At 44.1% G+C, this 27,829-nt stretch overlaps 2 protein-coding genes across 2 annotated transcripts in view; both read left to right on the top strand.

The window, feature by feature from the left end:
* The window catches only part of NGDN (neuroguidin), a 53,802-nt gene extending 33,435 nt beyond the window's left edge, over positions 1–20,367 (top strand). Inside the window, exons 8-11 of the mRNA XM_068122878.2 lie at positions 1,188–1,362; positions 17,344–17,497; positions 17,672–17,744; positions 17,982–20,367. Coding sequence (XP_067978979.1) covers positions 1,188–1,362; positions 17,344–17,497; positions 17,672–17,744; positions 17,982–17,998 — 419 coding nt within the window. The 3' untranslated portion in view covers positions 17,999–20,367. The remainder of the gene's footprint in view (positions 1–1,187; positions 1,363–17,343; positions 17,498–17,671; positions 17,745–17,981) is intronic.
* Positions 20,368–23,306: 2,939 nt separating this feature from the next.
* The window catches only part of LOC137431505 (uncharacterized), a 43,535-nt gene continuing 39,012 nt past the window's right edge, over positions 23,307–27,829 (top strand). The window contains exon 1 of the mRNA XM_068122879.2: positions 23,307–23,644. Within this exon, the coding sequence (XP_067978980.2) occupies positions 23,579–23,644 (66 nt within the window). The 5' untranslated portion in view covers positions 23,307–23,578. The remainder of the gene's footprint in view (positions 23,645–27,829) is intronic.

Raw genomic sequence — 27,829 nt, 5'->3', positions numbered from 1 at the left:
TATTTATTTATATCCACTTTACCATCTTTTTTTAATGTTGAAGTCTCTCGTCATGGACTATATAGTCCTCATCGAGGCCAGGCCTTAAATAAAAGAACTGCATTGATAGAAAAGTGAAGAAAAAGAGAAGAGTCTAAGAGTTTTTGAGGAAGAAAAAAATCCGCTGTTTGAAAATGCAGAGAGAGAGATGGAGAGAGATGGAGAGAGAGAGATGGAGAGAGAGAGATGGAGATGGAGATGGGAAGAAATTGAGTTTTAGATGCATTAAACTTGACCACTGCTAACCTTGAAGTTTTTGTTTTTAATACATGGTCTAAGGCTCGTAATGCAGCTGACGAGACACACGCATACACATGGACATACTGACAAGACAAACACTTAACACAGTCACTGAGCTTTAGGGAAGTGCCATCACTTCCTGGCAGAGTACCTCTGGGTACCAGCGATGTCATAACAATGGCACCGTTTTTCTCACCACACTCAGTGGGGCATTTTCTCAGGAGGAATTTCCTCCTCCCCATGGATGCCAACCGATGAAGATTGTCCATGCTCTATCCTTTTAAATGTTGAAAGTCAAGTAAGGAAGCAGCACGTACCATTTTAAAAGTGTTTGGTATGACTCAAACCGGTCCAAACCAGATGGGTGTTTTTTGGTGTTTATTTATTTATATGCCTTTTTACTTTCCTGCAACTATTTATTTGCAATGTTATTATTTATTTATTTCAATGTAAAATCTTCACATCCCACTTTAAGGTGCTGTTGGGGGCTGTGGTCGATTAGTAAAATTTGCATTTCTTTTTTGTTTTTGTCAGGTTTATTTAGAGTGGAAAGCAGATGTGGATGGCCTTTGCATTTTTAAAAGCTGATTTTTTTCATGCTTTCTAGTGTTATTTAAAATGGTAATGTTGCTTCAGATTTTGTCACCAATATTGTGACAATCAGCTGTGCTCCTTATGCCAGGGAAACCAAAATAAATCAATTTCTGCCAATTCGAATGATCTGTGGTGCGTATCCGAATTGGCACGATTTGGCTGCATCTACAGTTCATCGTTTCAACTGAGGGTCTTGCAAATTAAGTGCGTTTTATTTTTACTTAATTTTACAAATTGTACTTCATTGAAATCGCCTGAAGAGCGCCAAAACATTCATATATTCATTTTTTATTGAAATCAAAAATATATTGCAGATCATGATGAGACTGCAGCAGAACAACGTCAACGTCTGCTTGATCGTACTCGGCGTCGGGCCTTGTCCAGCTCAATGATCCGGGAAATGCAAGAGGAACTGGGTGATGCCCCTGTTGAACAATACGAGGGGCTTGCCCTTCATCGCATGAGGGATGGAACACATGAGAGAAATCGGTAGGTCTTGCATTCCACAATAACAAGCACTAAATACACCTTCTACCTTGGTCATTTGGTTGATTTTGGCTATTACTGCTTGCTCAAGTTTTCACTTTTGATCATGCATTGTTCATTTAAAGTTCACTAGTGGGCCCGTTGGTCCATTGGACCAAATTTTCATTCGTCTTTTCGGCCTTGTAGCATAGCTGCCTGCTGTAGTGCTTGAGCATTAGCTCGCCTTTCACCAAGCCCAAATGTGCAGTACTCTCTAGGTGGAGGTGGCGCGGAAATAAAATGTCGGTCCCATCCACTATATACAAAACTAAAGTTGGAGTATCTTCTCCAAAAAGTTGCTAAGGCTACATATGAGAGCTTACCTGGTCTGTTCAGCTGATTGGCTAGACAGCGATAACTTTTCAGTACTCCAGTCCATAGCAAAGGCAAAAATCTGAGATATGTCAAAAACGGAAAATCTTCTCGTTCATAATCATAATCATAATCATAATCATCATCATAATCATCTTCAGGTGGCGTATTTCTGAGCTGCCTCTCTCAATGCCAATGACTCACAAGAAATGATCACATGAAACCACCCCTTCATCTTTCTTTGAAAAATGGTTGTCCCTCAAAAAGACAAAGTTATATCGAACACACACACACACACACACACACACACATGCACATAAATATCAATATCCCAGTTCCACAATCTCATGAAAACATGAACCAAAAGTAATCATTCAAAACAAGAACATAATGCTCACGTATGACCTGAAGATCCCATCCGGTGTGAACATATAAATCAAAGCACTGCAACTGGACATAGTACTCAAATACAAAAAGGAAAATAAGGCATTGCTAATTGAGGTTACAGTACCCAGTGATTTTGGTCCAAATAATGCAGAAATCAAGGAAATGATCGAATATCAAGACCTCAAGAGTGAAATGAAAAGATCCTGGAAGCTGAAGAGCGCCAAAATTGTACCAGTGATAATTAGAGCAACGGGAATGATAAAGAAGAACCTCACAAAGATCCTACAAACCATCCCTGGGAACATTACCACAAACAAACTACAGTTGGAGGCTGTAGAGGGCTCAGTGACGATCCTGAAAAGAGCCCTTGGAACAAAACTCTGAGAACGACACAACTTCACAACTTAGCCCATGAATCACAATCCTTCACTGTAGTGGGGGTGGATGCTTCTATTCCTGGGAAGGACTCTATTCCACCTTCTAAAACCCAAATTATGGAGACTAGCAACGGTACCCGCCCTACGGGCGGGGCTTCAATTGGGAGGCCCAAATGAAAAGGCTAAATATCAGAAATTGAAGGCTTTTTTTCTTTTAAACAATTTATATAAACATCCGTTAAATCTCGATCGGTGCAGCCGTTTGTGTGGCACCCGGGAAAATAACGTCATGCGGGAGCAAGTATCAGCAGGATGTGGCAGTGTGGTAGTCCACGTTTCTGATCCTCCTTCATGCCGAAGTAACCCACCACTTCTGCAAGCATTCCGCTCTTCAGATCCGCCATGAGAGATTTAAGCTTGATACTGAAGACGCATGCAGTTAGTACTCCTGATGTCATATGTACTCCCGATACGTGTTTCCTTCATTGTAAAAACTTCCAAATCAACAGTTAAAAGGATTTTGAGCCGATCGGTGTTACGGCCTTGGCAAGATCAATGGAGACAGCGATCTGTTAGCGTATACACCGCCCAAATAGCTATATGGAATTTTTGCGATGTCATTATTTACTTTTAGTGATGTTTATATACAAATCAAAAAGAACATAATTGGTTTTGGGTCGTCCTTTCCACATATCTCGTGGGATTGTAAGTTGGAGAGACGGCCGTGATGGTGGGGAGGGGGTTGGAATTCTCTCAAGCGGGGATTCATCCCATGTCCTTATAAAAGGTCTTTGTCCGGGGTCACCGAGTCCGATCGGTGCAGCTGTGCAGCGATCGGTGCAGCTGTTTGTGCGGAACCCGGGAAAACAACATCGTCACAATGAAAACATCGTCACAATGAACGTTATGCGAACGCGAATGTTATGCGGGAGTCCAAACCTGAGAATGCTGGAGACCAAAGCTGAAATTGGGAAAAACTAAATAGCCTATTTTACTCCTGGAGATCCCAGGATTACCCACCCAAAATATTGTTGCGATCGGTTCAGCAGTTTTTACGGTACCTTCGAACGGACGGACAGACAGACAGACAGACAGACAGACATTTGGTGAATTATAGTAAGATAACAACGAACGACATACGGTACACACACTTAAAACTCTTCACCAAACGCAAAATGTTTTACAAAACTTAATGCATCCCTAGAATGTACCGAGACGTGAAGGAGGTAGCGGCCTGATGGAGCTCAACCAAGTGCATAGAATGACAACTGTAGGATTGGCCGAATACGTAAAAAGTGCAACAGACTATCGAATCCAATTTGTAAGCCAACATGAAGACAACAAACCAGAAAAGGTATCCCTAAACCACTGAGCAAAACTTTCAAAAGGCAGGTGCGAATGGAAGATATCACACAATAAACTGAAACAACAACGATTAATGCCCAACAATTGCAAAAAGACGAAATAAAAAATATAAAACTAAATATCAACAGATGTACACGACAACTGGGAAAATGATAAAAGAGCAGGAAGATAGCAAAAACGGTTGGACAGAATGGGAGTAGTCAAAGAAGGCTCTTTGGAATGGCTAAGAGGTCAGCTCAACTGGGATGGAGAACAAATCATTATAAATGTCCAAGACTAAGGACAGAACACTACACCAATGGCTTAAGAAAATTGTGGGACCGAGTCATTCGGAAAAGTGTAGGTTCTGCAAGGTAGAAGCAGAAAGTACGAGCCTCCTTCTATCAGGATGTAAAACGACTCATGTTGGAGCAGCTATACACCCAAAAGCAAAACAAGCTATGTCGAGTAATCCACTGGCAAATCCGCAGAAATTTCAGTCACAGTTCCAGAAAACTCGTGCAAACATTAATCAAAAGCAATCACTGTAAACAAGGACATAATGCTCATGTACGACCTAATACGTTTCATCGAGCGTGAACATAGAACGTACGTCCACGTACATCCCATCGAGCATGAACATAGAAGACAAAACATTGCGACCGCATAGAGTACTTAGGTACAAAAAAGAAAAGAAGGCATTGCTAATGGAGGTGTCAGTACCCAGCGATTTCGGCCCAAAACAATGCAGAAATCAAGAAAATTACTAAATACCAAGACCTCAAAAATGAGGTGAAAAAAAATCCTGGAAGCTGAAGAGCACCAAAATTGTACCAGGGATAATTGCAGTTATAGCAATGATAAAAAAAAGAACCTTACAGAGATCTTAGAAACCATCCCTGGGAATATTACAACAAACAAACTGCAGTTGGAAGCTGTCTGAGGCTCGATGACGATTCTCAAAAGAGCCCTCGGAACAAAACTTTGAGAACAAGAAAACTTCACAAACTCATCCATGAATCATGATCCCTTACTGAAACGGAGGTGGATACTTCGAGTCTTGGGAGGACTCCGTTCCAACTCCTGAAACCAACATATGGCGACAACAGACACACACACACACACACACACACACACACACACAGACAGACACAAACACACATACATAGGGTATTTTTAGGGACAACCATTATGCAAAAAAAAATTTAGGTGTGGTTTCACATGATCATTTATTGCGATCATCCCTACCTTGTTTCCATCCTTCTTGGCGTAACATCCCTACATCCGTTTACATTTTAAAAATGTTTTTATTACTTGTTGATATATATGCTTTGTTACAATGTAATATTACCCTCGCCAGAGGAGAGGGTATTGCATTTGACTCCGTTTGTTTGTTTGTCTGTTTGTTTATTTGTCCACACAGAATAAATATGATTTTCTCTGCAACCGTTGGTACGATTCAAAGGAAATTTTCACTATAGGTGCAACTCCACCTGTATAATTTTTAAATTATAAATATGACGTCATATGTCACGTAGTATGGCCGCCATCCTGGAAAAACCGAAAAACTTTGCACCTCTATATCTCCGAAAGTGCTGCATAGAAAAAATTGAGACATGGCTCATTGTAAAGAACGCTCCATGGGGAATAAAATATGTTAATGATGATATCATAGGTGCCTCCATTATGACGTCATAATTTGACAAGTACAAAACTTCATCCGATCAAGATGAAATTTATTACGCATCATCTCGGGATAAATTGGTGGAGAAAAAAAAATGACGATGTCATCGGTCACGTGGTTCGGCCGCCATCTTGGAAAAACCAGAAAAATTTGCACCTCTATATCTCTGAAAGGCTGCATAGAAAAAATTGAGACATGGCTCATTGTGAAGAGCTCTCCATGTGGAGTAACATATGTTAATGATGATGTCATAGGTCCCTCCATTATGATGTCATAATTCGACAAGTACAAAACGTCATCCGATCAAGATTAAATTTCTTTAGCATCATCTAGGGATAAATTGGTGGAAGAAAAAAAAACCATGACGTCATTGGTTATGTGGTTCAGCCACCTTTTTTGTTTCAACACAAAAGCCGTAAAAACGACTGAAAATACGTCCTGGCGAGGGTCTGCAATCTCTGATTGCTCTTTCTTGTTTATTTTGTGATTAGAATGCCATGCCATAGAAGGACCTGTTAAACTGCTCTATACACCTTAACACAGCGGACATTCAGAAACATGGGAATTATTCCTGGTTATTTGTAGTTAATTATCATAATTAACTCAAGAGATCATAATGATCATTTTGGTGTATCACATTCCACATCAGAAAGCGCCTGTAGAACTCCACAAAAAACATGCCACAGACGCACACACACCTTGTCCATTTATAATAGATGAGGGTGACTTGCGTTTTCACCCCTCAGCCCAAATTGGGCTAAGGGGTATTGTCGTCACGGGCGTTGTCCGGGCTTCCAGGCGTCCGTCAACTTTTGGTTTCCGTCAATTTCAAGGAGAACGGCTTGTCCGATTAAATCCATTTTTGCAGTGTGTGTTGGGGTTCAGTAGAGGAAGGTTCCTTTCGAAAATTGGCGCGCTGCGATTTTCAATATGGCCACTACGGCAGCCATCTTGAAATTGGTTTCCGTCAATTTCGAGCAGAATGGCTTGTCCGATTAAATTCATTTTTGCAGTGTGTGTTGGGGTTGGGTAGAGGAAGTTTCCTTTCAAAAATGGGTGCGCTGCGATTTTCAATATGGCCGCCATGGTAGCCATCTTGAAATTGGTTTCTGTCAATTTCGAGCAGAACGGCTTGTCCGATTAAATCCATGTTTGCAGTGTGTGTTGGGGTTGAGTAGAAGAAGGTGCCTTTCCAAAATGGGTGCGCTACGATTTTCAATATGGCCGCCACGGCAGCCATCCGGGCGTCCGTCATCTTTTGGTTTCCGTCAATTTCGAGCAGAACGGTTTGTCCGATTAAATTCATTTTTGCAGTGTGTGTTGGGGTTGAGGAGAGGAAGGTTCCTTTCGAAAATGGGTGCGCTGCGATTTTCAATATGGCCACCACAGTAGCCATCTTGAAATTGGTTTCCGTGAATTTTGAGCAGAACGGCTTGTCCGATTAAATCCATGTTTGCAGTGTGTTGGGGTTGGGTAGAGGAAGGTGCCTTTCAAAAATGGGCGCGCTGCGATTTTCAATATGGCCGCCACGGCAGCCATCTTGAAATTGGTTTCCGTCAATTTTGAGCAGAACGGCTTGTCCGATTAAATCCATTTTTGCAGTGTGTGTTGGGTTTGAGTAGAGGAAGGTTCCTTTCGAAAATGGGCGCGCTGCGATTTTCAATATGGCCGCCACGGCAGCCATCTTGAAATTGATTTCCGTCAATTTTGAGCAGAATGGCTTGTCCGATTAAATCCATTTTTGCAGTGTGTGTTGGGGTTGAGTAGAGGAAGGTTCATGGGCACGCTGCGATTAACAATATGGCCACCACGGCAGCTATCTTGAAATTGGTTTCCGTCAATTTTGAGCAGAACGGCTTGTCCGATTAAATCCATTTTTGCAGTGTGTGTTGGGTTTGAGTAGAGGAAGGTGCCTTTCGAAAATGGGCATGCTGCGATTTTCAATATGGCCGCCACGGCAGCCATCTTGAAATTGGTTTCCGTCAATTTTGAGCAGAATGGCTTGTCCGATTAAATCCATTTTTGCAGTGTGTGTTGGGGTTGAGTAGAGGAAGGTTCATGGGCACGCTGCGATTAACAATATGGCCACCACGGCAGCTATCTTGAAATTGGTTTCCGTCAATTTCAAGCAGAACGGCTTGTCCGATTAAATCCATTTTTGCAGTGTGTGTTGGGTTGAGTAGAGGAAGGTTCCTTTCGAAAATGGGCGTGCTGCGATTTTCAATATGGCCGCCATGGCAGCCATCTTGAAATTGGTTTCCACCATGCATGGGCTGAGGGGTTACGCCCGCGTTGCGGTGCTATTTTTCATTTTATCAGCAAGTTAGATTAGCTCAGGAATCTACTTTCTGCTTCGTGAATGCAAAAATGCTTCAGATTCTCTTTGACTTCTCTTAGCTTACTTTGTCATTGTCTGTTTTCTGCTTCAGTCATGATTAATATAACTGGATAATTTGAACTGAGTACATTATATCAACTTTGGTCGGCCTTTAATTTCAAATGGTGGCATTGTAAACACCACGTTTTGTGATACTGAAAGGGTACCCGGGACAAGTAAAATATTTAGGATGTATGCACACTGATTTATATACATTAAACAAATTGTGTCACATCCATGTGACCCAAACCATATACAATTGGTGCATTATTTGAGAACAAGTTGTAGCAGACACGATGTGAAGAGCAGGTGTGTAGTCTGGTGAGGACATGATTGCAATGACTACAGTCTGTGGAACACGCTCTTGTTGAGAGTTGAGATATTGCTGAGCATCAGGATATTGTTGCTATGGAGATGGTTGACAATCATTGTTGCAGGAAAGAAAACATCCTTTCGAGTTTAGGGGACACACAGCACTCGCTGCTTGGCCGACTCCCTGCTCGTATCCGATTTGACATAAATGTGCACAATACTGTGTGATCATCATTGAGAGGGTACCGGAGACATGGATTAAGTGAGGCATTGAAATCATCTGAGGAAATGCATCTGGGAAAAAGGTTTTGGGAGTTCTAAACGTGCAATGCAAGTTGTGTTACACTGAAGTAACACACTTAATATCCCAGTCCAAGCATGCCAGGAGTGGAGATCGTTTCTGATTCTATGAAGGATATTTACTATGTTGTCACTACATATTTATACTAGAACGACACTCAGTAGAGAGCATACCTCCGCCTGGTTGGCCATATCACTCAATGGTGAAGAATAATTAAAAAAATTCTACTAGCTGGATCTGGATCCGGATCTTCACCAAAATTGAATAGATCCTTCCTTGTCACACACACAACCTGTCCAACAAGTTTCATCCAAATCCGTCCACAACTTTTTGAGATATCCTGCTATGTATCGTTTTTGGCCTTATCTCCCAATGGTGAAGAATCACTTTAAAAATTCTAGGAGCCGGATCCGAATCCAGATCTTCACCAAAATCTAATCATTTCGCCTTTGTCACATACGCCTACATCTCTGCCAAATTTTGTCCAAATCCGTCCACAACCTTTTGAGATATTTTGTTCACAAACGGACGGACAGGGGTGAAAACATAACCTTTGGTGGCGGAGGTGAATATGCGAGTGGGTCACTTTACTTTACCTCGTACGTTACATAAAAAAACCAAAACAAAAGCATTTATCAACCACCAATCATGGTATTGATTATTGCCAAATATTGTCAATTATTCGCAAGGCTTCCTGCTATTGTACATGAATGTGACACACAGGGAATTACCAGTGAACTGGTACTCAATTTGCCGACCTCGGAAGGATGACAGGGCTGAGTCAACCCCCCAGGCGTTAATTCAGTGATCGACTGGGATTCGAACCCAGGATCCTCGGATCCCAAGCTGGCACCCTAACCGCAAAGCCAACACCAGGCTTAGGAATAGTGCTGGATCTCTGGAGCAAAAGCTCGGTTCAGATCCGGCTCGGTAATTTTGGCAAAAAAAAAATCTGCCGGGTCCCAGATCGCCTCAAAACTTATAAGTTTGCAATATTTTGAAGTAGTTTTTTCAAGATTATATCTTGGTCACTTTCACTGCAACCACTTGTCTGATTGGTGCAAAACTTTAAAGATTGGATAACTGTTGATAACTTTCTCCATGGAAAATATTTTATTGACAACTCTGATCTCATAGGTCACATGGTATGGTATAGATATTGGATTAAAGGGAAAAAAAATTGGACATCATCTTCTCAGAAACTGTTCAATGCAAAAATATTAAAATTTGGCATGTGTCATAAACTCCCCATGGCATATATGGGGTGATAACAATGACGTCATCAGAGGAGTGTTATTCCAGCCATAATTAGTTGAATTAAAATACTAGCCAGAAAAATCTGAAACCTCATATAAATATTGAAGAACTAAATTTCAACGACGTCATTGGTCACATGGTCTGGTGGCCATATTGGATTGAAAATAAAGGCATTTTAAAAATCTTCTCTGGAACCGCTTCACAGAATGATGTAAAATTTCAAATATATGATTGACTAGCCATGGGGAATGGAGTTTGAATTTTTTTCATATCTTCATTGACACAATTTAGCCTTAATTTGCATGAAAGTGGTTGTCAAATACCCTAATAATCAAATAATAAGCCTGTATATACACTACATGGCCGAAAGTATGTGGACACCCGAACATCACACCCATATGCGCTCGTTGAACATCTCATTCCAAAATCATGGGCATTGATATGGAGTTGGTCCCCCCTTTGCTGTTATAACAGCCTCCACTCTTCTGGGAAGACTTTCTATTAGATGTTGGAACATTGCTGTGGAGATTTGCTTCCATTCAGCCACAAGAGTATTAGTGAGGTCGGGCACTGATGTTGGGTGATTAGGCCTGGCTCGCAGTCGGCGTTCCAATTCATCCCAAAGGTGTTTGATGGGGTTGAGGTCAGGGCTCTGTGCAGGCCAGTCAAGTTCTTCCACACCCATGTCGACAAACCATTTCTGTATGGACTTCGCTTTGTACATGGGGGTATTGTCATGCTGAAACAGGAAAGGGCCTTCCCCAAAGCCTAACTAAGGGGCCCAGCCCGACCCATGAAAAACAGCCCAGACCATTATTCCTCCTCCACCAAACGTTACAGTTGGCACTATGCATTCCGGCAGGTAGCGTTCTCCTGGCATCCATCAAACCCAGATTCGTCCGTCAGACTGCCAGATGATGAAGCGTGATTCATCACTCCAGAGAACGTGTTTCCAGAGTCCAATGGCGGCGAGCTTTATACCACTCATTGGCATTGCACATGGTGATCTTAGGCTTGTGTGCGGCTGCTCGACAATGGAAACCCATTTCATGAAGCTCCCAATGAACAGTTGTTGTGCTGATGTTGCTGCCAGAGGCAGTTTGAAACTCGTTAGTGAGTGTTGCAACCGAGGACAGACGATTTTTACATGCTTCGGCACTCAGCGGTCCAGTTTTGTGAGATTGTGTGACTTACCATTTCGCGGCTGAGCTGTTGTTGCTCCTAGACGTTTCCACTTCACAATAATAGCACTTACAGTTGACCGTGGCAGCTCTAGCAGGGCAGAAATTTGATGAACTGACTTGTTGGAAAGGTGGCATCCTGTGACGGTGCCATGTTGAAAGTCACTCAGCTCTTCAGTACATCCCATTCTGCTGCTAATGTTTGTCTATGGAGATTGCATGGCTGTGTGTTTGATTATATATATCTGTCAGCAATGGGTATGGCTGAAACAGCCGAATCCACTAATTAGAAAGGGTGTCCACATACTTTTGGCTATGTCGTGTATCTGTCTATCTTGCTAAATGTGTACACGGTCCGATCATTGATCGTGTACATGTGTAAACATTTTTTTTTTTAACCCCAAAGATGTATCTATCTATAATTCCAGTAATCTCTGTGTGTGTGTGTGTGTGTGTGTGTCTGTGTGTTTGTTTGTCTGTGACCGCTGTTTCTCGACAACCACGGGTCCGATATACTTGAAACTTGCCAGATATATTGCTGGGGACCCGAGGATGTGCCTTTTCACGGTTTCATATTAATCGGAGAAGTAGTTACCGAGCTATGTCCAAAAAACGATTCAACCAATCAGAGAGCAGCGAGCTATCACGTGTGCCGAACGTGGCGAACAGACTCTGCCTCGGACGGCACATTTGAGAGCGTATTCATTTATTTCATGTTGGCGCTATGTTGGCGTTAAACTATGTTTTAAAACTAATTAAAACTAATTTGCGATTCATCGTAACTGCGATATGCGACCTTCCGGACAGTCAAATGAGGACGTCACTTCCGGACTTATGGATAGTCATAGTGACGACGTACTGATGCTGAACGTGGCGAGCTGACGCTGTAAGGTACGATCGATTGTAGTACACGTTTATAATAACTCTGCCGATACAGGCCCTATTAACTGCAGCGCCATCCGAGCTGCGGCGTCGGGACGATACATTCATTGTACGGTCACATCACGCACTTACGGGCACGCCCATGCATGCATGGGCGAAGACATTTTTTTTTTTTTTTTTGGCAAGGAACGGGCACCCACGTACGGGCACGTCCTAGTACATAAAAATAGGGGCAATACCCCTGGGCGCTCACCTAGAATGAAGCCGTATACTACACCGACTAAAGGTATTTTAAACCAATTTCATTGGTTGCTAGAAGACAGGGCAGCATGTGGAATCAGGCTGGTGAATTTCACAGGATGTTGCACAAATCATTGAGCATGTATTTGAAATGTAGAGAAAGTGACCATGAGGACAAAGAAGCCTTTACGGGAATGTAAAGTTAAAACGCACGCTTGTATATTCGATCGCAGGCGGTCAGTACTGAAATGGCATTTACGATTGTGTCCAAAATGCCCTCTTGCTGTAAGTTGCCTTGCTACACTTGTATTTCCTATCACATTTGATTGCAGAAATTCAATATCCTATCTTCCAGTTTTGGGTTGCAGTGTGGTGGAGGGGGGGGGGGCTGAGGGGGGGAGGCTGTTGAATTATGCCAGGCATTCTAATGGGACAAACATTGTCCAATGTTATGTACCCTAATATAAGTATCTTGTATCCTCCTGAGATGTAATCCAGTCTTAAAATTCATGCATTTCATGTTTAAAAACAACAGGTTTGTGATCCCCACAATTTTGTAATCACAGTAACTTTAACACAAAAAGCAAATAATTTGGTACATGGCTATTATTGGTGTTGGGCATTGGGAAATTGGCAGCGAGTGTTGGTACACCCCTGCTGCTTGAGAACAAACTCAAAGCCGGAAAAGCAACCATAGGTTCTGGGAAATGAAGTGGACAAGAAGGTTCCCACCTCTCGTCGTCCTGCCAAAAACTATAAGTCCACTGATTTGTCCATTTGGTCCTTTGTCCATTTGGCTTTACAAAAATATATATTGTCCTCTGTCCTTTTCTGTGTGCCCTGGTCGGGGCTTGTCTTTCAGATTTTAGCAAAGATTTCTGTGATTTTACTTTAGTCATGCTCTCATTAGACTTTGAACATCTTTCTTAAATCTCGCTGTCTGGAATTTCTGACATCATGGAAAATGTAAATCTCCCTCTGCCCTCCCTCCCCTCAATATTTCACTCTACCCATTCCCTTCTCACCTCCCATACTCCCCTCTCTCTCCTCTCAACTGCCCCTTTCCACCTCTCTCTCTCTCTCTCTCCTCTTCTCCTCCAATTTTCCTCTTTCCTTCCTGTCTATATTTCCATTCTAGCCCTTCCTCTTACCTCCACCCCCTTCCCGTCTCTTTTGGTCCCCTCCCCTTTCTAATCTCTTTCCTTTCCCTCCCCCTTCCATTCCCCCCCCCCCCCGCCCCCACCTTCAACCAGTCTCTCCCCTTTCCTCTCCTCCCCACCCCAATTTCTCTTTCTCCCACTCCTCTCATGTCTCTTTTTGCTCTACACCTGCCTTTCCTCTGACCCCCTCCTGTCTCTCCCCCTCTCCACCTCTTCTTGTCTCCCCCCTCGCCCCCACCCCATATTTGTTTGCCTCCCCCCCCCCCCCTTTGTCTCTCTTTCCTCTCCCACCCCCTGTCATCTCTCCCAACCCCCCCCCCCCCTGTATTTGTTTGCCTCCCCCCCCCCCTGTATTTGTTTGCCTCCCCCCCCCTTGTCTATTTCCCTGCCACCCCCTGTTGTCTCTCCCTCTCTCTCTCTGTTCTTCCCTCCCCCTTTTTTCTCTCCTCTTTCTCTCTCCTCTTTCTCTCTCCTGCTCTTTCTCTCTCGTCCTCTTTCTCTCTCCTCTTTCTCTCTCCTCTTTCTCTCTCCTCTTTCTCTCTCCTCTTTCTCTCTCCTGCTCTTTCTCTCTCGTCCTCTTTCTCTCTCCTCTTTCTCTCTCCTCTTTCTCTCTCCTCTTTCTCTCTCCTCTTTCTCTCTCCTCTTTCTCTCTCCTCTTTCTCTCTCTCTCTCCTCTTTCTCTCTCCTCCTCTTTCTCTCTCCTCCTCTTTCTCTCCTCCTCCTCTTTCTCTCTCCTCCTCCTCTTTCTCTCTCCTCTTTCTCTCTTCTCTGTCTCTCTCCGCTTTCTCTCTTTCTCTCTCTCTCCTCTTTCTCTCTCTCTCCTCTTTCTCTCTCCTCCTCTTTCTCTCTCCTCTTTCTCTCTCTCTCTCCTCTTTCTCTCTCCTCCTCTTCTCTCCTCTTTCTCTCTCCTCTTCCTCTCTCCTCTTTCTCTCTCTCTCTCCTCTTTCTATAGCCTCTCCTCTTTCTCTCTCTCTCTCCTCTTTCTCTCTCTCTCTCCTCTTTCTCTCTCTCTCTCCTCTTTCTCTCTCTCTCTCCTCTTTCTCTCTCCTCTTTCTCTCTCTCTCCTCTTTCTCTCTCTCTCCTCTTTCTCTCTCCTCCTCTGTCTCTCTCCTCTTTCTCTCTCCTCCTCTGTCTCTCTCCTCTTTCTCTCTCCTCCTCTGTCTCTCTCCTCTTTCTCTCTCCTCCTCTTTCTCTCTCCTCTTTCTCTCTCTCTCTCTCCTCTTTCTCTCTCCTCTGTCTCTCTCCTCCTCTGTCTATCTCCTCCTCTCTCCTCTTTCTCTCTCCTCTTTCTCTCTCTCTCTCCTCTTTCTCTCTCTCTCTCTCTCCTCTTTCTCTCTCCTCTTTCTCTCTCCTCTTTCTCTCTCTCTCTCTTCTCTCTCCTCTTTCTCTCTCTTCTCTCTCTCTCTCTCCTCTTTATCTCTCTCTCCTCTTTCTCTCTCCTCCTCTGTCTCTCTCCTCCTCTGTCTCTCTCCTCCTCTTTCTCTCTCCTCTCTCTCTCTGTTCTTCCCTCCCCCTTTTTTCTCTCCTCTTTCTCTCTCCTCTTTCTCTCTCCTGCTCTTTCTCTCTCCTCCTCTTTCTCTCTCCTCTTTCTCTCTCCTCTTTCTCTCTCCTCTTTCTCTCTCCTCTTTCTCTCTCCTCTTTCTCTCTCCTCTTTCTCTCTCTTTCTCTCTCCTCTTTCTCTCTCCTCTTTCTCTCCTCTTTCTCTCTCCTCTTTCTCTCTCCTCTTTCTCTCTCTCCTCTTTCTCTCTCCCCTTTCTCTCTCCTCTTTCTCTCTCTCCTCTTTCTCTCTCCTCTTTCTCTCTCTTTCTCTCTCTCCTCTTTCTCTCTCCTCTTCTCTCTCTCTCTTTCTCTCTCCTCTTTCTCTCTCCTCTTTCTCTCTCCTCTTTCTCTCTCCTGCTCTTTCTCTCTCCTCTTTCTCTCTCCTGCTCTTTCTCTCTCCTCTTTCTCTCTCCTCTTTCTCTCTCCTCTTTCTCTCTCCTCTTTCTCTCTCCTCTTCTCTCTCTCTCTCCTCCTCTTTCTCTCTCCTCCTCTTTCTCTCTCTCTCTCCTCTTTCTCTCTCCTCTTTCTCTCTCCTCTTTCTCTCCTCTTTCTCTCTCCTCTTTCTCTCTCCTCTTTCTCTCTCCTCTTTCTCTCTCCTCTTTCTCTCTCCTCTTTCTCTCTCCTCTTCTCTCTCCTCTTTCTCTCTCCTCTTTCTCTCTCCTCTTTCTCTCTCTCTCTCCTCTTTCTCTCCTCCTCCTCTTTCTCTCTCCTCCTCCTCTTTCTCTCTCCTCCTCCTCTTTCTCTCTCCTCTTTCTCTCTTCTCTGTCTCTCTCCGCTTTCTCTCTTTCTCTCTCTCTCCTCTTTCTCTCTCTCTCCTCTTTCTCTCTCCTCCTCTTTCTCTCTCCTCTTTCTCTCTCTCTCTCCTCTTTTTCTCTCCTCTTTCTCTCTCCTCTTCCTCTCTCCTCTTTCTCTCTCCTCTTTCTCTCTCCTCTTTCTCTCTCTCTCTCTCCTCTTTCTATAGCCTCTCCTCTTTCTCTCTCTCTCCTCTTTCTCTCTCTCTCTCCTCTTTCTCTCTCCTCTTTCTCTCTCTCTCCTCTTTCTCTCTCTCTCCTCTTTCTCTCTCCTCCTCTGTCTCTCTCCTCTTTCTCTCTCCTCCTCTGTCTCTCTCCTCTTTCTCTCTCCTCCTCTGTCTCTCTCCTCTTTCTCTCTCCTCCTCTTTCTCTCTCCTCTTTCTCTCTCTCTCTCTCCTCTTTCTCTCTCCTCTGTCTCTCTCCTCCTCTGTCTATCTCCTCCTCTCTCCTCTTTCTCTCTCCTCTTTCTCTCTCTCTCTCCTCTTTCTCTCTCTCTCTCTCCTCTTTCTCTCTCCTCTTTCTCTCTCCTCTTTCTCTCTCTCTCTCTTCTCTCTCCTCTTTCTCTCTCTTCTCTCTCTCTCTCTCCTCTTTATCTCTCTCTCCTCTTTCTCTCTCCTCCTCTGTCTCTCTCCTCCTCTGTCTCTCTCCTCCTCTTTCTCTCTCCTCTCTCTCTCTGTTCTTCCCTCCCCCTTTTTTCTCTCCTCTTTCTCTCTCCTCTTTCTCTCTCCTGCTCTTTCTCTCTCCTCCTCTTTCTCTCTCCTCTTTCTCTCTCCTCTTTCTCTCTCCTCTTTCTCTCTCCTCTTTCTCTCTCCTCTTTCTCTCTCCTCTTTCTCTCTCCTCTTTCTCTCTCTTTCTCTCTCCTCTTTCTCTCTCCTCTTTCTCTCTCTCCTCTTTCTCTCTCCTCTTTCTCTCTCCTCTTTCTCTCTCTCCTCTTTCTCTCTCCCCTTTCTCTCTCCTCTTTCTCTCTCTCCTCTTTCTCTCTCCTCTTTCTCTCTCTTTCTCTCTCTCCTCTTTCTCTCTCCTCTTTCTCTCTCTTTCTCTCTCTCCTCTTTCTCTCTCTCCTCTTTCTCTCTCCTCTTTCTCTCTCTCCTCTTTCTCTCTCCTCTTTCTCTCTCCCCTTTCTCTCTCCTCTTTCTCTCTATTTCTCTCTCTCCTCTTTCTCTCTCCTCTTTCTCTCTCTTTCTCTCTCTCCTCTTTCTCTCTCTCCTCTTTCTCTCTCCTCTTTCTCTCTCCTCTTTCTCTCTCCTCTTTCTCTCTCCTCTTTCTCTCTCTCCTCTTTCTCTCTCCTCTTTCTCTCTCTCCTCTTTCTCTCTCCTCTTTCTCTCTCTTTCTCTCTCTCCTCTTTCTCTCTCCTCTTTCTCTCTCTTTCTCTCTCCTCTTTCTCTCTCCTCTTTCTCTCTCCTCTTTCTCTCTCCTCTTTCTCTCTCTCTCCTCTTTCTCTCTCCTCTTTCTCTCTCCTCTTTCTCTCTCTCCTCTTTCTCTCTCCTCTTTCTCTCTCCTCTTTCTCTCTCCTCTTTCTCTCTCCTCTTTCTCTCTCCTCTTTCTCTCTCTCCTTTTTCTCTCTCCTCTTTCGCTCTCCTCTTTCTCTCTCCTCTTTCTCTCTCCTCCTCTTTCTCTCTCCTCCTCTTTCTCTCTCCTCCTCTTTCTCTCTCCTCCTCTTTCTCTCTCCTCCTCTTTCTCTCTCCTCCTCTCTCTCTCTCCTCCTCTTTCTCTCTCTCTCTTTCTCTCTCTCTAAAAAAGTGAATGAGTACTTTTAAGAATGTTTATATAAACCAGTGTGGAATGTTTTTTTTCCCAACAGGAGGGAGTTTGAAGAGAATATGATGATCCGCCTCCCTGTCCCCAAGCATGAGCGGGTCCGTCAGCGCTCACTTGCTATGACTGAGCAGCTCGCCTCTCTAACTCACTTCAGGGATATTTCGGCCTTGACAGGGGAAGCTCTGAACATCGATACGGTAAAATACACACTGCAAACAAATCGTAAAAATGTGTATTATTTTATCTTGATTTGTACATTTTTGTTCTGATTTTCATGGTAATTTTCTTTGCTGGAAATATTTTAAACTAGTTTTTATTTCCTTGTTTGAGAAACCTCTCTCAATGGTTATTGCAACTTATTTTGATTTCAGGACATGTTGCAACCGAAGAAACGGAAGAAAGTTCAAAAGAAAGGCAAAAAAGGGTTTAAGAGAGGCAAGAAAGGTATGGAGTTTGTTGAATGAGATGTAGATTGTCCATTTCCAAGAAGTTTGCTCACTGAATTCTCAGCAACTGTGTAAATGTCAAACATTTTAGATTTTTATTCTGCACCAAGAGCTCAGTAATGCATCAAATCAAATGCTGTTTTTGTTTTTGTCGAAATTGTGACTATAGAGTGAGGTTAACCTGTTGAATAGTTCTTAAGGTGTTTGCATCCTCCCTCTCCCCATTTTTATACAGCTTTCTATCACAAGTAGAGGTGAATGAGACACCCCTGCGCCCACATGCTCCATTCCATGCTCCTCAGCCGAAGATCACAGAGTTTCAAAATCCTTTGAATTTCACAAAGTTTGAGTTTTCTCCCGAGTGTTTCAAATATTTCCAGCGTGTGTAGCCATATGAGGTTGTACAAAGTTTTTAGAATTTTCTTAAATAACAGGTTCCATTTTTACTTTGATTACAGCCACCCAACCTAGAGTTATGATGATCGAGTCTCAGAAACCCAATGACAGACCATGGGGTGCTGAAGACAAGTCGTGAACGTTTCTATGCTTTTGATCTTCAAAGAGGAACCCAAACGCTCAGACCACCTCGACCCTAATCTTTCCCTTGATTGCCTATAAAATAGATATGATGTCTTTTTCTGTTTTCCGATTTATAAAGTGGGTAATTTTGTGATTACAAGTCGAAATCTTCTTCTTCATGAATATCTGTGACATCACACCATGAAGCTGACCGCCACTTCCGTATTGTTTACGGGTTACATCGCGGTACAATTTAACTCAAACGCTAATTGATTTCCGAAATTCTACAGATATGCCTCGTCGATGCGTCCTTGGTCGTTGTAGTAATACAAACCGAGACGGTTTCATTCCACACCATTGGCCGAAAGATCCGAGGGTTGCCACAAATTGGACAACGTTTGGCTGAAATACCCGAGTGTGGATCGGGTCTTAAATATGTTCGATTTTGTGTTCGGAACATTCTACAGAGAAATGTTATGAAACAACAGGGTTGGCCAGATCTTGTGGTTGCCCACCACGATTGAGAGAGGATGCCATCTCCACAATTAAGCGGGAAAAACAGCCATCGCACGAAACTGTAACACCATCTCTGCTGAGCTACCAGCATATGGACACGGGCTATTTGAGTGGTGAATGGAACACCTGTGTTTGGCGCCAGCGACCGATCTCACCTAGACACCACCCCCCATTCCCTGCTCCACTGGGTCGAGACATCGACGCAGCACAGACACAAAACAACTTTCGCTCTAAACCGTAAAACCGTATTTGTGTCGAGCTACCAGCATATGGACACGGGCGATTTGAGCGGTGAATCGAACACCTGTGTTGACCGATCTCACCTCACTAGATGTGCTATCTAACATCGCCACCACCTTGCCCTTCGCATCTGAAGAGCTCAAAACCGCTAGCTAACAATACCGACGACCAACTACCCCCCTGCCCTCCTCCACCATCCTCCCATGATCCACCATCAACAGTCACAATATCCACGACCACCTCACACCCTCCACCCTTCCACCATCCTCCGACAATCCCCCGTCAACCATCACCCTGCACAATACCACCACCCACCATCCCAATATGTTCCGTGTTTTGTGAAATATTATACTGTATATGCTTTTACGACTCGAACGGAATTGCATGTGATCTCAGGAGTATGCCAAAGCGTAGGCCTGATGAACAAGGCGGTTATCCTCCACCACCCCACATGCCCCTCAGCCCTCCACTCATCCCCCATCAACCACCACCATCCCACACTCTACCCCTAACCCCCTCCACAATCCCCCATCAACCTTGTGCCTGAATCTGTTTTGCATCATGTCTGTGCTGTGTTTATTCTGGAGTTAAATATAACTGATTTTATTTATCAATTGATACAAAATCCTTGATAAACTTTCAATTGAACGGAAAAACAAACTTAGCAATCTGTTGTGAACATCCTACCGGCATTTTCATCGGCACGGCCAACACCGCCATCTTCATCTGAATCGCTTGTACAAGGTTACGATATGGATTTACAATACCTCCAAAGGTGTTTCCATCACTAATTTTGTTCTCAATAGTTTCTTCATACTCCCACTGATCAGTTTCAACATACTGAAAAACTAGAGTTGCTTCTGATGGTGGAATCGGTATTGGAACCGGAGCTCGACATGCAATGTTTCTCTACGTAAGACTGCCATTTGGATCAAGATGAGATCATTATGTGATGTCATTGTCAAAATCGACATTCAAGCGCTATTTTCAACACTTTCTGATTGGCAACAAAATAAAAAACACGACCCTTCAAATTAGACCATGATTAATGATTTTCAATGGTAGTTGGGGGGGAAAAAATTGCGTTTGGGTTCCCCTTTTAAGGAGTAGCCACTCGATTACACGAGTGGTGAAATTTTCCATTGAGTGGCTGTGGGAATCAAACCCACACCAATGAGAGCACTGTAACAAGATTCTATATACTCTACCATTGAGCTGCTCAAGGTTAGCTTATTGCAACGTTATTTAACTTGTTGGAAAGATCTGCAAAACATTGACATGGTTGGAAAATAACTAAGATGGAGTATCGCAGTTTTGTAAGAAATAAAAAATATTGTGGAACATGACTCGAGTATATTTCCGTGCATTCCTTTGTGATTACACACACACACACACACACACACACACACACACACACACACACACACACACCACGCATGCACATTACCCCCCTGGATCCCCATTAAAAAAAAAAAAAAAACACCTTTAGAGGCCATTTTTCCCCGCAAGCGGGGGTTGGCCTTTTTCGGGAACCGTGGTAGTTGTTGTTTTTCGGTCCCCTTTTTGAAGCAATGTTTTACGGCCGGATGCCCTTCCTGACGCCAACCCTTTTTGCCGCCTTTAACGACAAGCAGGGAATTACCAGTGGCGGACGTTGGATCCCCATGAATATTGATAATTAACTCTGCCAGGTTATTTTTTTTTTCTTGGTTATATTTTCACTCTTGTTTATCTTTCTGTAAGCAGGATATCTCAAAAAGGTGAGGATGGATTCAGACAAAATCAGGTCGACAGGTTGGGCGTCTGATGAGGACGATTTGATTTTGATGAAGATCCGGATCCGGATACGACAATTTTTCGTGATTCTTCACCAATGAAAGATTGGACCAAAAACGATACATAGCACGATAATCAAAAAGTTATGGACGGATTTGGATGAAGCAAGGTGGATTCTTTGGGTAGGTGACAAGAAGAAGCCGATTAGATTTGGTTGAGGTGTGAATCCAGATCTGTCCTATCAGTGGGATACCAAACATAAACTGTTCAGCCTGGCGGAAGTATGCTGTCTACCGAGTGCCATTCTAGTTTCATGTGCTTTATTACTACAAACGTAATTTTATAACTAAAGAGAGTCCATGTAACATCTTACCCCACACAGTGTTCAGGTATATAATTCAATTGAAATAAAATAATGATTTTAAAGGTCATATAAAGTAAATTCCAGGGCTGACAGAATGGCCCAAAGGTACGCGCACTCGCTTATAAACTGCCTAGCCTGGGTTTGAATCCCGAAACGGCTATAAACTGTCAACCTGGTGTTTCACCGGCCGGGTGATTCTTAAATGTATGTGCTGCCCTCGGATGGACGTTAAACGGGCATCCCGTCTGGCAGCGTTCATTGGTGGATGTTGAAGATCCCATGGTGTCCTTCGTGAAGAGTCGGTGAGCATCAATGTCAAATTCCTACCCTAACCAGTCGAATGTCAGGCCTGCCCAGCCGGTTCGTGAAGACTCGGCCAAGCTTCCCCCGGCCAACCCCACAAGAAAGATGGGATAATGGTGGCTGTTGAAGAAGAAGATAGAATAAATTCTGGTCGTTTTATACACCACCTTATTTTAACATGTCCAAGTACTGCAAAACTGGGGGTTTTGGAAGCAATAATAGAAAATAATATAATAAAATAAAAAGTATATAATAAAATTAAGATTTCAGAGGTCATATAAAATTTTAATTGCGGAAGTTTAACGCCATTGACGCAGTGGCGATTACACCACCTTATCTAATACGGTTGCTCTTTGTGTCCTTTATGACGTCCTTAAAAACAGCTAGTTTCTAGTTGGGAATGATTTTCAATCTTGTTTGACTGCCAGACAGACAGAGTGAAAACATCTCACTCCTCTGTGCATGTGCGATCGGGATGAATTCAGAGCCAAAGTACTGTTAAACGGCAGGTTTGGTTTCCGATTCGTGTTCAAAGTACAACATTCAATATTCAAAGAAGTTGTTCCTTGATCATAAACTGATGACAGAGACAAAAGTGAACCAAATCGCTTAATCCCACTTTTCGCTTCGCGTGGACGGGGTGATTATTTCAAATCACTGGAAATGGTCGGAGGGGCGAAGTTGGTGTTGAGAAAGTAACAGTGAGGCCGGTGCAGGAACATTCCCAGAGGTTTAAATGTAATTATTTTTGGCCGGTAGGAGGAGAAGTGGGGGATGCAGGAAATTTTAGGGTAAGGATGAACAAATTCTGACAGCACCTTTGTGATGAAGATAGATAGTTCAGTGATTTAGATGGAAACACCTTTGGAGGTATTGTAGATCCATATCGTAACCTTTGCTTTATTACGATCCTATATTTCTGCAATTCCTGGTCTTCCACTTGTACAACCCTCCAGGTGTGTATCATAATTGAATACCTATTTCAATGACAGAAAAGAATGTTATTGTGGAAGAATATGCTTCCTTCCAGATAGTTTGTCCATTCCACTCCCAACTGAGACTCTTCCGAAGATCAGAATTTTGAATGAACCTCGTCCAATGTACTCGAGTCTCAAAGCCTTCAAGGCTGTACCTGTTCCTCAGGTAGACGCTTGTTTAAATCTCATCGATATGCTCTCATTGCAGCCTCTGATACAAATGGAGCATTGGGCTGTATGGATTCCAGGTGAGTTTTTCTGAAACATTTGTGGGATGTTCAAAATGTTCTCGGATCAAAACAACAATATAAGAAACTTGTACATTAAATAACTTTTAATCATCAACGTACAAATAAATACATGTAAAAAATCCTTACTGATAATATACAGGTTTCGGGAACCTGTATATTGACGAATATAAGGGGTTTCTTGAATCCCAATAACATTTTGAACAGCCCACGTGTGAAACTATATCCACACTTTTTGAACTCCTCCCCACGACGTGTTTAAGTTGATCATTGTGTTTACGACGATTTCGAGACTGATCAAAGTCCATGTAGGTATATATATATATATATATCTGTCCCATACGGATTCCTGCAAAAGCAGATCATAATAAGCAGAATTCGCATTTCGATTGCTGTAAAATGTATGAAATCATTGACGTTGGACGTCGGGTTCACTTTGATGTTTTGAGACCGGGTGAGAAAAAGTCCATTTGCGTAGGTGGGGACAATTTCCAAGAGGGCGGAGTTTACCTTCATTTGATGACTTTATGAAGGTATTTTTTCTTTCAAACAAACAAAAACCACGCTCTTTATCAATGAGTCCTTGACACTTGATACGCAACGCAACGCAAAGGAAAAGTTCGATTCGGTGAAGAGGAAGAAGCGCCGTCTGGGTCCAGTTCCGCGTGTCTTGGTTGCGGCGCGGACTCGTCTGGCGCTCGTCATGCTCTTCTTCCTGAAGAACACCGTAACGAATAACGATGATCGTGGTCACGTAGTTACTTGTGTCGTTGTAACGTCGAGTGAGAAGGCCGAGTTGTAAAAATAAATTTGATAACGAGGAAGTGTCGTGGGTTCCCGGCAGCGCGTCCATTGCCTCTCGTCGATCCGATCGTTGTCGGAATTCGCCATGAAGAATTCCGCGGCTGTGCTGCTTCTAGTGGTGCTTGAGGCCGCGGTGAGGAACGTATACACGGTGAGTACAGCGCATGATGAGTTGGTGATGTTGTCCAGCTGGGCGACGTTTACTCAAGTAAATGATTGCCTGCGCTCTTTCATTTGCGTAGTTTCGATTTCGAGTCGAGAAGTTCTGTACTTTCCCCGAGTCGGGTCGACTTTAGTGAATCTCCTATCTATCATATATCTAAATCTATCATACATGATACATCTATATTCTATATATATCATATCTAAATCTATCATACATGATACATCTATATTCCATATCTATCATATATCTAAATCTATCATGCATCTATATTCTATATCTATAATATATCTAAATCTATCATGCGTCTATATTCTATATCGATAATATATCTAAATCTATCATGCGTCTATATTCTATATCGATAATATATCTAAATCTATCATGCATCTATATTCTATATCTATAATTAATATATCTAAATCTATCATGCGTCTATATTCTATATCTATAATATATCTAAATCTATCATGCGTCTATATTCTATATCGATAATATATCTAAATCTATCATGCATCTATATTCTATATCTATAATATATCTAAACCTATCATGCGTCTATATTCTATATCGATAATATATATAAATCTATCGTGCATCTATATTCTATATCTATAATATATCTAAATCTATCATGCGTCTATATTCTATATCGATAATATATCTAAATCTATCATGCATCTATATTCTATATCTATAATATATTGTTACGTGGTCCCCTCAGTGCATACCAGGTCTCGGTGACCCCCGGACCGTGAGAGGACCTTCGCCAGCAAATAGTATTATATAGGCGCATTCGCCACGCAATCCATAGGAATTTCACCCAGGCGACAACTGATGTGCAAGTATATATTTCCAATGGTAAGGATACCAAACACTTTCAAAGACACAACCACGGAGATTTTCCCCGAGCAATCAACAATACACAACCAGGCACAATCAATATTACAACCATGTGAACTCATCTACACAAACTCTAAGATGGCCATCTTAATCTTATACATTCCTCACGTGAGCCCCACTCCTGACTCCCTCCGTGGTCAATGTCTCTCCTCTCCGCACACGGGCGGTTGAACGAGCCCCGGGCGGACGTGCTCTAAACGTGCCGTCTCGGACTGGGGCCGCGGCTGCAGCGCACCTCCTTGCCAAGCCACGGGGCAAACCCAGCGCGGCGTCCAACGTGCGCGAGGCCCCAAGTGCGACTCTTACGCGTCCTTGTAGATGGGCAAAAACCCCGCGCGGCTTCCGACGCGAGCGAGGCCCAACGTGCGGACCAGTACGCGTCTTTGTAGACGGGGCAAAACCCAGCGCGGCTTCCGACGCGAGCGGCCCAACGTGCGGACCCGTACGCGTCTTTGTAGACGGGGCAAACTGTCCCGGACGCTTGGTTTCGTGCACGAACTCACAGTGACTGGACGTGTCCAAAGGTATTTACCGCCCAGGTAACTCCTCTCGCCAGACGTTTCGCAACGGCGCGTTTTCCGCGCAGCGTAAGGTCGATTCCACCTTCTCGTCGTCGCGGGGCGAGGAAGAAGCAGCACCGTCCTTTTCTCTCCTCGTGTCTTTTCTTCTTCCGTTTCCGGCCACTTCCGTTTCCGGCCACTGGTTCCGAAGGGCTCCTGACCCTCCCATCACAACAACCCTTAATATAATACACACGGATAAGCAACCTGAATGGTAATTTACATACATTCACCTAAATATGTAACACTCCCCCCCTTCAAGAAAGAAAGTTTGAACTCAGCGAAAACTTTCTTTGCCGGCCAATTTGGAGAAACAAACCAGATAACTCAACCCCCCCCACATTATCAGTTCCCCCCGGGCACAGTTATCACTTAAAAATAAAGCCAGTTAAGCCACTCGATAGCACTTTTCCGGGAGGCCAAGCCGAGTATTCACTACATGGATGCCTTTAGGAACGCGGAGTTCACGGTTAGTCCGTGCAGGAAAGTTCTCTACATGGGCGCCTTGAGGAACGTGGAGTTCACGGTTAGTCCGTGCAGGAAAGTTCTCTACATGGGCGCCTTGAGGAACGTGGAGTTCACGGTTAGTCCGTGCAGGAAAGTTCACTACATGGACGCCTTTAGGAACGGCGTTCACGGTTAATTCGTGTAGGAATCTTGGCTCGGCGGCTCCGCCGCCTTCAGTGCTTCAACTTCTCAGAACGTCCCTAATAATTAGGGTGGGACCACTGGTCCCTGTAGTCCCCTGAATACCGGTCTTCTTCTCGGCCACTACTTTGCCAATTCTTCCTTCGGGAGCGGCCGTAACTCAGGGAGCCTCCATAATAATATTGACTGCGGCCACCACCAAAACTACCGCCCAGTTGTCCTCTCCTGTAGACCTCTCGACGCCTACGAAATGCCTTCCCTACTGTTATGGTCCGACCCTCCAAATCCTTGCCATTCCAATTCTTCTCTGCCTCTCTGGCGTCTTTTGTGCTGGCAAACGTGACAAAGCCGAACCCTCTTGACTGTTGCGTTTCCCAGTCTCTTACCAACCGCACTTCCACCAGCGGCCCATATCTGTTGAAGACAGAGGTCAGAACTTCTTCCTCTGTTTTGAAGTTCAGTCCCCCTACAAATAACTTGGCACTTTTGTCACCATCCCGAGCTGGTGTGGTGTTATTTTCCCTGCTGGGCTCTTTATCAACCCTCAGGTTACCATAAACTTGACCCCCGGCCAAATCATTCCCGAGAACCACAGATACACCCTCTACAGGAAACGTGGCTTGTAAACCGATGGTGACCGGTCCTGACACCAAATCGGACTCCAACTGGATGACCTGAAGGGGAGCACTAACACCGCCCCCGATCCCCTGTAAACGAACACTATCCCCCGTTGCCGTCTCCTCGGACCATGGCAAAATGCCTTCAAGCATTAAAGATTGATGGGCCCCTGTGTCTCTCAATATCCTAACCGGTCTCCGGTTAGTCGAGGCTCCATCCAGTGACACAAACCCCTCGGAAATAAATGGTTGGTAACCCTCTTGATGGCGATTTCTTACGCTAGCCATCGCATTCGGAGTTGTAATAGTCGGACTCCGCTCTGGGTTGTCCCTTTTCATGAGGTAACAACTGGACATCAAGTGTCCAGGTTTTTTGCAAAACGCGCAAGTAGGCCCGGAGGAAAAACTCGGGGTCTGCCTCGGGCCCCCCGAACTATAAGTTTGTCTTGGGCCCGCATCCCTCTGATTTCGAACCGGTGGGGTATCATAGTTGTCCCCATAATCATCTCGAGGCCGCCGCCATGTATGGTCGTTCTCCGCACCTGCTGTTCCCCACCTCCCCTGCGGAGATCTAGGCGAGGAGTTAGGTTCGTGGACCCCTATTCGGTGGGTTAAGGCATAATCATCTGCCATGGTGGCTGCGTCCCACAACTTTGGTACCTTCTTTTCCTGCAGGTACACTTTGATGTCCTCGTGGACACACTGCTGGAATTCCTCCACCAGGATCAAGTCCCGCAATGTTTCGAAGTCTTTCCCGACTCCTTTTGACTCACACCACCGATCAAACATGTTTTCTTTCACTCTGGCAAACTCCACATGGGTCTCACTCTCCCTCTTCCTGGCATTCCTGAATTTTTGCCTGTAAGCTTCCGGAACCAACTCATAGGCTTTGAGGATGTGCTTCTTCAGTACCTCATAATCTGCACATTGGTCCATTGGTAGCGCCGAATAAATTTCCTGAGCTTTCCCCACCAGCACACTTTGCACGAGTATGGTCCATGCCTCCTCCGGCCAGTTTAATTGTCGAGCCACTTTCTCAAAGTGTGGAAAAAATTTCGCGACTTCTTTTTCACTGAACGGTGGAACCAGCCTCACATGTCTGCCCACATCCCAGGTTTTCTGGTTAGGTGTCGACCCCGTCAGCAAGGGTGGTGCCTCTCCCCGTTCTCTCATTAACTCCAGCTCCTTGATTTTGATTTCTTGCTGAAGCTGCATGTCACGTTCCTTTAATTCCCTTTCCGCTTTTCTCTCCTCTGCTTCGAGGTCCCTTGCAGCTCTCCTTTCCTCTGCTTGTTCCTTTTCTCTTCTTTCCTGGAGTTCTCTTTCCACTCTCCTTTCCTCTGCTTGTTTCTCTTCTCTCCTCTCCTCTGCTTTCCTTTCTTCTTCTGCTCTTTCCTTTTCTGCTTTCCTTTCTTCTTCTGCTCTCCTTTCCTGGAGTTCTCGTT

This window comes from Myxine glutinosa, chromosome 7 (assembly GCF_964187855.1).
Source record: "Myxine glutinosa chromosome 7, kmMyxGlut1.1, whole genome shotgun sequence".
Lineage (NCBI taxonomy): Eukaryota > Metazoa > Chordata > Myxini > Myxiniformes > Myxinidae > Myxine > Myxine glutinosa.
The sequence above is the reverse complement of the archived record's forward strand: the minus strand, read 5'-3'. Positions and strand labels throughout refer to the sequence as shown.